The 11310-nt window shown below is 51.4% G+C and overlaps 1 protein-coding gene across 1 annotated transcript in view; it reads right to left on the reverse strand.

Annotated features, from left to right (window-relative positions):
• Positions 1-6588, reverse strand: part of PLEKHG4B (pleckstrin homology and RhoGEF domain containing G4B) — a 50594-nt gene extending 44006 nt beyond the window's left edge. Inside the window, 1 exon segment of the mRNA XM_021076826.1 lies at positions 6441-6588. Coding sequence (XP_020932485.1) covers positions 6441-6491 — 51 coding nt within the window. The 5' untranslated portion in view covers positions 6492-6588.

Genomic DNA, 11310 nt, shown 5'->3' on the forward strand with positions numbered 1-11310 from the left:
CCAGCCGGGCAGCGCCAGAGGGCTGTGGGTACCCAGGAGATCTGAGCCACCGGTGAGAGGGTTGAGGTCCTAGTATAAATCCCGGGGACAGAGGTGGTGGGCCAGGGGCGGGGGCGCACGGGCTGCACAGAGCCCAGGCATCCAGTGTGCAGGGAGGAGCCCCTTCCTGAGGACCCAGGGCCTGGGGAGCAACCAAGAGGGCCCCCCCCAGCAGAGAAGGGGAGCGGTCGGGCACTGGCAGAGCCTCTCCAAACTCACAGTGGTTGTACACCAGTTGGGGTGTGGCTGGAAGGCATCCGTTTCCTCTAGCTCAGAAGAGTGGGACAGTTCTGGATGGGATGATGGGAAGGACAAAATAGAAACCAATATGAAAACTCAGAAGACAGAGCCTAAGGAGAGTACTGACATAAATCCGCGTCTATGGCGGCGCAAAAGCTGGCCAATGAAAGCATCTACGAATGCTGGCATTCCAAGATTTGAGGGGGGCCCTGGCTTGTCTAAGTGCTACTGAAGGGTCTGCCATAACCCACTGCAGGGCCCGGGTGCCCTTGCCGCCTCTTTCGGCCCGGCCTGGACCAGGTGTTCTGCCTCCAGTGTCCTTGTGGTCTGGGCAGAAGGGTCACAGGAAGCACGGGCTCGGTGGACACGCCCTCGCAGGGGCTCCCGTGCCATCTGTCCTGACGTGCCAGCCCCTCACTTCTGCTGTTTCTCATTATACGCTGATCGCAGGGGCACCATTCTCCTGGATCACTAAGTATTTTCCACACTCGACACCAAAGCACATTTACCGAGCCCCTACTGTGTGCTAAGCATCCCGAAGGATACAAAGATGAATGTCCTGGGCTGACAGACAGGCACAGGGTGTAAGACCAGGAGGTGCGGTTCTGCTGTCTGGCACTGGGAACTAGATCCGATCACTTATGATGGAGCAGGATGGCGGATAAGCCGAGAAAACGAACCTACATATGTACGAGTGCCTGGGTCGCTCTGCTGTACAGTAGAAAATTGGCAGGACCCTGAAACCAGGTATAACGGAAAAAATCATTAAAAAAAAAAAAGAAAGTGAAAGCTACAGTGCTGAGAAGGTATCCTCACGGAGGGAGCAAGCACGTCGTGGATGCTCGGCTACATCCCAGGGAACGATGTGGTGGGAACAACGTGAGGGCTCTGGTACACGTCAGACACGGTTAAGTGCTCCGTGAGGGAGTTCCCGTTGTGGTACAGCGGAAACGAATCCGACTAGGAACCATGAGGTTTCAGGTTCAATCCCTGGCCTCGCTCAGTGGGTTAAAGTTCCGGCGTTGCTGTGGCTGTGCTGTAGGCCAGCGGCTACAGCTCCCATTAGACCCCTAGCCTGGGAACCTCCAGGCCCTAAAAAGACAAAAACAAAAACAGCCACAGCTAACTTCATGCCTGATGGTAAAAGCCTGAAAGACTCTCCTCTTAACATCAGAAACTGAGCAAGGGCGCCCACTCTCTCCACTGCTACGTAGCACTGCCCTCCAAATTCTATAAAGAATAATTAGGTAAGAAAAAAAATTAAAGGCAGGAAATTTAGAAGTGAAGAAGTGGAGTTCCCTGGTGGCCTAGCAGGTTAAGGATCCAGCACTGTCACTGCTATGGTTCAGGTGATTGCTGTGGCATGAGTTCAATCCCTGACCTGGGAACTTTCACATGTTGTGAGCATAGCCAAAAAAAAAAAAAAAAAAAAAAAATGCAGATGACAGAATCCTATACATAGAAAATTCCAAAGACTCCACAAGAAAGCTACTAAAGCTAATAAGTGGATTCAGCAAAGCTGCAGGTACTAGATCAACACCACTTGTATGTCTCTACACCGGCAATGAACAATCCAAAAAGGAATTTAAGGAGTTTCTGCTACAGCACAGTGGGTTAAGAATCCAGCTGCAGTGGCTTGGGTTGCTGCAGAGGTGTGGGTTCAATCCCCAGCCTGGCACAGTGGGTTAAAGAATCTGGTGTTGCCAAAACTGCAGCACAGGTTGCAGCTGTGGCTCAGATTCAATACCTGGCCCGGGGAACTTCCATATGCCATGGGCGTGGCCATAAAAAAAAATAATGAAATAAAATAAAATTTAAAAACAGGAGTTCCTGCCGTGGTGCAGCGGAAACGAATCCGACTAAGAACCATGAAGTTGTGGGTTCGATCCCTGGCCTCGTTCAGTGGGTTAAGGATCCCGCGTTGCCATGAGCTGTGCCAAGTCTCAGATGTGGCTTGGATCCTGTGGTGCAGTGGATGTGGTGTAGGCCGGCAGCTGTAGCTCTGATTCGACCCCTACTCTGGGAACCTCCATATGTAGCAAGTGCAGCCCTAAAAAGCAAAATTAATTAATTAATTAAATTTAAAATGTGCAAAGGAGAAATACAGATGGCCACAAGCATGTGAAAAGAGCCTCAACGTCAGCAGTGCTTAGGTAAATACAAACCACAACACAATATCACTTTGCACATTGGGTGACTCTAAAACAAGGAAACAACAAGTCCTGGGGAGGCTGTGGAGGGATGGAACCCTCATACATTGCTGGGAAAATGTAAAATGGTTCAGCTTCTATGAAAACGAAGTTTGGCCGGTCATCAAAAAGTTAGACCTTTAGAGAATTACCACACGGCCCTGAAACTCTACTCCTTAGGTATGCGTTCAAAGAAATGAAATAAATGAAAACATATGTACACACAAAGACTCGCAAACACATGATCATAACAGCAGTACTCACAAACCCTAAAAGATGGAAAGAGTCCAAATGTCCATCAACAGATAAATGGATAAACGGAATGCGGTCCCTGCAGACAAGGGAGTGCTATTCAGCCACAGAAGCTCTGATTATGATGCAACATGGATGGACCTTGAGGATGTCACGCTCAGGGAAATAAACCAATCACAAAAAGACTCCACCCACAGAGGTAACAGGTGTAGCCACAGTCAAAGACAGAATGTAGAATGGGGGCTGCCAGGGTCTGGGCGCAGAGGGAGGACCTACTGTTCACTGGGTATAGTTTCTGATTTCTAAGATGAAGGAATCACGGGGATGGATGGTGGTGATGGCTGCACAACACGGTATACGTCATACCCCTGAACTGCACACTTAAAGCTGGATACGATGGCAGATTTCCTGTTACGTGAAAAAAAAAATCCTCTAGTTCATGATTCCATTTATATGGAATATTCAGAGTAGACACATCCACAGAGACAGAGAGCATACTAGTGGTTCCAGGGATGGGGAGAAGATGGAATAGAAGAAACCACTTAATGGGTGTGGGGTTTTGCTTTGGGATGTTGGGAAGTTCTGGAACTGCCAAAGGGTGGTGGTTGCATGATACGATACTAAGGACACTGAACTGTTTGCTTTAAAATGGCTAAACTTGTGTCATGTGAATTTCACCTCAATTAATTTTTCTGAAGAATTAATTCCAGTACCCTCCAGAGGTTATAATGATATTTTTGCTCCTCATTTGTTGCTGTTGTTACTCTGTGTCTCCAACAACCCTCCCACATGCTCTTCCTATTTACCCACGTGCTTTGGGGAGAGTTACATTGCGCTTTGAGGCCAGTCTGCTCGGATCACCACGATTCTCAGGGTTGCCGTCACGGAACGTTAGCATCTCTGGACCAGCAAGCATCAGCTGGAGAACTAACTGATTAGTTAGCTACCCAGCGTGTTTCGGGCGGACTAAACGCTTGTTCCAGTTAAGTTGTCCTCAGTCTCCTGAGTGATCCACAGGGAGAACTCTGGGCGCTTGAACTCGAGGGAGTCATGACCTATCCATTCGGGCAGCTCCACAAAGTATTTCTTTTCTGAACTACATGAATACATCGTTAAAATGGCATGACACTGTGCTTAGAATTTCTCTTCCCTGGTGATGTATCTTTCAATACCAACATACCTTGAAGATCACGTCACTGAATATTCCCCTTAAGTGATTTGATGAAAAATTCTCACTCACTCCTTTTTATCTCTTTGCATGAAAATCCCTCTTCTATCACAGAGTCAGGGAATAATAGCTCCATTTATTGAGTACTTACTGTATGCAGACACTCTTCCAGGCACACTGTCCTGCTACCGTCATCACTATAACAAGGACAGCGAGGTTGAGGAGCTCTCACCTGTCCTCCGGCTCAGTGGGGGAACCAGAACCCAGGCCACTCTGGCCACGGAGCCTGCACCCCCAACTACTGAGCCCGCTGCCTCCGTCCACACCACCCTGTGTCCCATTCTAACCAGGGAAAGAGCTCAATTCCAGCCTCTTCACTCTCAGGGCGAGGTCACCTAACAGCCCGAAGCTAATTCCAGGTCTAGATTTCCCTTCGAGAAGCGCCTACACATCCGTTTTAAAATTAAACCCACGGTCCTCTGAGAGGTAGGCGGGGCACAGGTTATTCCTGTTAATGAACAGACTGAAACTCCACGAGGCCGAACTACCTGCCCAAAGGCGGGCGGACAGCTAATAGCAGGTGGGTGTGGGTACACTTCCCATTCAAGAGCCGAGACCTGCTCCTGGGCACCGGGTCCGGGTCTGGAGACTTTTCCTCACTCCACGGGCATCAGCCTCCTTGACCCTCTCACAGGGTAAATGGTGACTGTGGGGTGGCTTCTGCTTAGGGGACCCAAGATGCCCATGGCCTCTCAGGATCAATAGGTGCAGGACGGGACTCAGCACCTCTCAGGCCAGCCCTCCAGCCCCGCCACCCTCAGCCCCCCACAAGTGTGCTGTGCGCTTAGGCCAGACCAGCAGTCTCTCTGGGCTCGTTCTTCTTGGCTGCGCCATTGAGCACTGGCCTGTCCACACCTGCGGAGTGCCAGCCCTGACAGGGGCACAGGGACACAAATACTTCAGAAGCTGCAATCCCTAGGGGCCCTCCCAGGGAGAGCAAGGCCCTGCTCTGACAGGGCAGCAGAGGCACCGCTGCTTCAGGGCACAGCCCTGCCCAGAGGAAAACCACTGCTTCCAGGCCGCTTCTTGCCAGGAGCCACGGGCCGAGCGCAGAAGCCTCACGTTGCACCATCAGTAGGATGGGCAGGCGCCTTGGCCTACTGCTGTCGGGACCCAGGGCTCCAAGCCACCTGGTCTAGGTTCAAGCCCAAAGTGAGGGTATATTCGTTCTGTGTGGAAGGAGGGAGGCATGTGAACTTGGCCTGAATGATTCTTGTAAAAACTGCCGCAATCTGGAAACCTGGGGTCTCCTGGGTTTGCTTGAATGAAACAATTTGTGAACACACATCTCAGAGAACCTGGGGGCAGATTCAGGGCCGACTCTGTTTCCTGAGCCCAGCATTCTGGGGAGATTTGCAAGTGATGAAGTGTTCGCGTGAGACCACCAGCAGGCTCGCAACCCAACAGACACCACAGACACAAAGGTCCACATTTCCCAAAGGCGACTTCGGACGAGACCCACACGGGGCCCCTAACCGGATAAAACCCCAGGCCACCTGTACCCAGGCCGCAGCCCAGCAGGGCTCTGCAGCCTGCCTGGACAGTCCACTTGTGCTCCCAACCCGGGCCACCCTCCTGTCTGCAGACCGGACCCCAAACAGGGTGTCTCCTCAGAAGCAGAAGTGGGTGCATATCTCTGTGGGGGACCCGGAGCCCTCCACCACATGCGGAGACGTCTGGGAGCCTGACTGTGTCCACGGAGAACAGTGGCCTCCAGAGTTCCTGCTGCCCCAGAGAGCCTGGGGGTGGAGGGCAGGGCCAGGAAGTGAAGGCAACCCTCACTTCTGTCCACTCTGAAATCCCTTTTCAGGACACTAAGTGGTGACCTGATGCTCAGCTGTTAATTACGCACAGTTTCAGCTCTGTTCAAATTAATTTTTTAATAACACGTTTCAAATCTTAATTAGGCACCTGAAAGTACCAGCTAACTTTTTAAAGTGAAAATGCTGTTGGGTAACAGGCGTAGAGTGTAATTACTGTAGCAAAACCCTCTGTAATCTGGTTCATGGGAAAAAGGGTAAGACAAACCCAGCCCAGGTTTTGCAATTCACAGGAAGAAATGCAGGACAGCCTCCACCGCCCTATTCCAGACCCAAGGCGACCATCTTCTTTGCTAAGCAATGTTCACTATCTAAACTGCCCTTCCAGTTTGCAGTCTACTCTGGTACTTTTTCAAGCAAAAGGTCTTTGTCTTCGTGCACAAAGTTCATTGGTTCGTGCTGCCAGATTCGAGGTAATGAATAACTCAGGAACATTCTGACTGTGGGCGACAATTTCAAAAGCGTCTTTTAGTCTTCCAGCCCCCTCCGCCTGCACTCCCTTCCCGCCATCAATGCAAATTTGCCTGGAAAAGCATATTTCTCTCATAAATATTCAGGAGTTTAAAGGAAAAGTTTGCTAAATCTTCGTTGAAGTGGCAGAAAAAGTGAAAGCTCTCTCCCCCGCAGCCCCGGCCCCATAACCGGTCCCCACACTCTCTCGCCGTCCCCTACCTTGGCGCCGGCGCCCCGGTCCCCTCGGCCGAGCGCCGCGCGGAGAGCCATGGTGGCACCGCCTTTGTCCCGGCAGCAGAGAGGACACCGCTCAGCAGGTCCGCCAGTCGGGCGTGGGAAGGACGGCGGGCTGGGGGCGGGCTGGGGGCGGGCTGGGGGCGGGCCCTCCCGGCGGCGCTCCCCGCCCACCACACGGGGGCGGGGCCTGGGACCGCGGCGGGGCGGGGAGGGGGCGTCTCTCCCGCGGGGTTCTGGCTGGGAGTTGGGGGGTGGGGTCTCCCCCGCGAGGGCCCAGAACTAGGAAGGGGAATCTCTCTCTCTCCGCCGCCCAGGGCGACGGTTGGAGGGGGTCTCTTCCGCGGGGACTCGAGGTGGGAGAGGACGTCTCACCCTTTGGGTCTCCGGAGCGGGAAGTTGGAGGGATCCCATCTTCGGAGGTGGCAGGGCGGGTGGAGGGCGTCTCACCGACCCCAACCCTGGGGGCCGCCTTGCCGGCGCCTCGGGCTGTGCCCTCACCTAGGAGGGGACCCCACAGGGGGCGGGGTGGGGGGGCTGGGGCGAGCTCCTCCCTCCCCAGCTGTGGGCGGGGGCGACATTCCTTTTACTTTTGTTCTAGCGGAGCCTGGGTACCTGCCATTTTGTTCTCAGACCCGTGGTTGTGACACTGCACCCGACTTCCGCGGGTGTGGACACTCCTGCCTTCTGGGTAGAAAGCTATTGGACGGTGATTTCCCCCAGCATATGTAGATGCACCTCATATGCACCTGCGTAAACACGCTAATGAAGGCAATCAGACCCTGATTTCCACTGGTGTAGATGGAGCGGACCCATTTCAGCCTGTGTGGGTGGACCAGCCCTCTTCCGCCGAGCGAGCATCCTGGCAGGTGGGATGCGCTCTGCTGGGTAAACAGAACTCCTGAGCGAGCAGCCACCCTAGCCTCCTCGAGGAGTTAACAAGCTCTCACTGTGTTTGCAACCCTAACGCCTGGGTTTATGGAAAACCTCCCCAAAGTATCCTCCACGCCCACCCCAGGGAAACAAAAGCCTTCTCTGTAGCTAAGCGACTCTAGGTCTCAGGCTGTGTGCTGGGAATGCAGCCCGGGTCTCAGGACTCCGCTCCTCTGCGGGGGCGGGGGGTGGAATCCGCTCTAGCGGGGGTCCCCTCCCGGTCTTCAGGAGTCTCATCCTGCACTACGTCCTGACTAGAAACACGGGCACTGACTCGGCCCACCCACTGCGGGACTCAGGCACTCATTTAAAGTTGAGTTGTGTTGGAGCTGAATGGCTGCAGATGCCAAATGAATGAAGCTCCTCCCTCACCCCACACCGGTTCTTTGAATTCCTGTAGTGGCTCCCTGACTGGTTCCTCTATTCGGCTGTCTGGAACCTCCAGTCCCACCCACTGAGCCCATGCAGAGTCAGGCCCACTTCAGGGCCAGGGATCTGGGTGTTACTCCTAATCCCTGAGCACCGCGCCCCCCCTTCTCTTCTCACCCGCTCACCTGCCCTTGACGCTCCAGAAACAGGAGCCACCCTGCATAAACCCCTGTGGTCCCAAAGCATCTGCAGAACAGAATGTTGGCAGGCCTCCAGAACAGGAGATTTGTCCAGGAGCTGACCTCGAGGGAGGTCAACAGTGACCTGGATGCCTGATCAGGGTGCAGCTCTGGAATCTCACTTGTGCTGGAGATTTGGAGGCTGGTGGGTGTTGTACCTCTGTGGTACAGAGGGGAAGCTGGGCCTGGACAGGGAGAGCTCAGGAGTCCTCATGTGTCTCCAGCCACAATTTCTAACGATCTGCTTCCTTCTTTGCTGTGTATCCAGAGTCAGGCATGTTTTCTAAGAACTTTTCTCCAAAACTTGGACTATTGAGATGGCTTGATTTGTTCAGAAGGTACTTACTAATCACCTACTTTTCACCGTGCCTGTTAGGCTCCTTGGGGATCTGACATTCCAATGGAGGCGGACAGACAATAAAGCAATGAACAGAGAAATACATCTGAATAAGGAAGACAGGCCAGAGAAGGGGGCTTGTGCCCTGGGACCAGAAGAAAGTGAGGGAGGGAGCTGCTTGTGATTTTCACCCAGAGGAGCCGCTTGTGCAAAGGCCCTGAGGCTGAACAGATCTGGTGTGCTCAAGGGACGCAGGCAGGCAGGGGCACCGAGGGCTTGCAGAAAGTGACAGGGTCGCGGAGGCTGCAGGGATATGCAGGTCATAGTGATGAGCTTTGTTTTATTCTGAGTGTTGTGGGAAACCACTGTGGAAAGAGTTTGGAGAGGAAGTGACATTATCTGATTCACATCCCAAACGGCTCACCCTGGCTGCAGTGTGGAGACCACAGCTGGAAGAGGCAGGGAACACAGTCAGGAAGCAGCTGCCGCAGTCTTGCTGAGAGTGATGGGGGCAGGGCTCAGGTGGGAAGGACAAAGGTGGTGAAAACGGTCAAAGCATGGTCTATTTCAGGCAGAGGGCCGAGGGGACTGTCTGATCGCTGGCTCTGGAGAGAGAGGGAGAGAGAAACAGGGGGATGGGGGAAGGCAGGGCGTTAGTTGATCACGGTCCCTGGCAACCCTCCCACATGCCCCCTGCATATAGGAGCTGCAAACTGCAAAATTCCATGCCTCGATCTCTTGCATCTGAGGTTACGGATAAGCCTAGTTTTGTTTTGCTTTTCCAGCATTGTTGGAAATGTCACCACATAAGATGTGAGAAGAAATACAGGAGTAGTGGCTATCAGAAGAGACTGGCAGTGGATATTTGGTTTGTCTGGGGCAGTTCAAGTCCCTGGCAGCACTGCTGCCCAGTAGAAGAGAACAAGGCCGTGGGGATTCCCTAACACAATTCTACAGCATTGTTGGAGATTTCTCCGGGGCGCTGATGTTTCTGGGTGACCCTCTCACAGGTGATGTGACCCCCCTGAGGTCCTCGAATACATCCCATATGCTTATATTAGCTACTGTGGATTTGCTCTCAGCACCAAGACAGTTCAGGGATTTGGGACTAAACGGGCAAGGGGACGTTGGTACCATTTACTGAGATGGGGAGACTGGGGAGAAGCAGATTTGGGAGGAGGAGACACGTTACCACTGAGATGCTATTAGATGTGTCAAGTGGGCGGATTGCTGTGAGAGCTTGGCACCAAGAGGGGAAATGGGGTTGGAAAACAGGAAGCTTCCACACACAGGTGTGTTTAGAGATGAGGGCACTGAATGGGCAGACGGAGGGAAGAGGGACCGAGGCTGAGCTGAGGTCACAAGAGGAGATGAGCCTCCTTCTCAAACTCTTCCAAAAAATTGAATTCACTGAGGCCAGCATGACCTTAATACCAAAGCCAGGCAAAGACATAAGAAAAGAAAACTACAGACCAATATCCCTGATGAATAAGAATGCAAAAAACCCTCAATAGCATTTTGGTAAATAGAATTCGATAGCAAATTGGAAATATTCACCATGAAAAAGTGGAATTTATTCAAGGAATACAAGGGTGGTTGGGAGTTCCCGCTGGGGCGCAGCAGAAACAAATCGACTAGGAACCATGAGGTTGTGGGTTGGATCCCTGGCCTCGCTCAGTGGGCTAAGGATCTGGTGTTGCCATGAGCTGTGGTGTAGGTCACAGTCGCAGCTCTGATCTGATGTGGCCGTGGTGTAGGCCGGCAGCTGTAGCTCTGATTGGACCCCTAGCCTGGGAACCTCCAGATGCCATGGATGCGGCCCTAAAAAGAAACAAAACAAAACAAAAATACCATTTAAAAAACAACATGCTTAGGAATATATCTACTCGACATGAAAGATGTGTATGCTAAAAACGACAAAACATGGCTGAAAGAAATTAAAGACGACCTAAATACGTGGAAAGACTCAGGTGTTCACGGACAGGAAGAGCTGATGGTGTCGCGCTGTCCGATACGACGTAAAGAGAGAGATCATGCAACATTCCACGCAGAGAAAAGCTGTGCAGGCCCCTGGCAGAGGCCAGCTCCGGCGGCCAGGGAGCATGCACTTCCCGATCAGAGAGGGATGTGGCGTCGGCGAATGTACAGTTATGGAGACAGCCTCTTTGTCCCTTCTTTCAGGGCGCTGGACTGCTCAATTTTATTGGCATAAGTGGTTGATTATATAGACAGCATTTTGCTACACATTACATCACAGTGTTAAAAGTACATTGGTTAACTATTACATGATATAGCAGCTATACATCATGTTTTAAGATCTTTGTTTTAACTAAACATAGTGGGTACAATTTAGGGGCCATTAGGTACAATACATCGTGTGGAAAGGAGGAGACAGTACAAATGGCCAGCCAGTCTTTACAATTTGAAGAGGTCACAGACACAAGAATTTGGCATTTACAAACCTTGTTCGTAGACTGGCACTTATTTTCAAAGTGTTACGGCAGGGAGATAGTGTAAGGAAATATGAACCAACTTAACTAAACCAGCTATCACTTAAAAGCTTTTAAAATCAAAGACAAAACTCACAGGTAGGTTTTTTGGATAATATATGGCTAACTTCTATGGACCTCAATAAAATCCTAACTCTAAAGTTTACTATATAACTAGTTAATAAATAAACACTATGTTTTAACTAAGTTGGATTTAAATAGGGGAAAAGTCCTTCAGGATGAAATTTTTATTATACTATTGCTGTAATTTTGTTAAGTCACAAATCACCACAGGACAATAAGATTGGGAAATAGGAATAATAAGTAAATAATCAGGAAAGACTGAGAAAAACTGAAGAGCAAGTGAATAACAGAAAAGATTAAGTTATCCATGGGACAATCCCCACTCAGCAACACAAAATGGGAATTATTTCCAGGGAAATTTAGTTTTCCACCTATGTCAGCAGGTGAGCCTCATTGTCTTCTGG

Source organism: Sus scrofa, chromosome 16, assembly GCF_000003025.6.
Source record: "Sus scrofa isolate TJ Tabasco breed Duroc chromosome 16, Sscrofa11.1, whole genome shotgun sequence".
NCBI lineage: Eukaryota > Metazoa > Chordata > Mammalia > Artiodactyla > Suidae > Sus > Sus scrofa.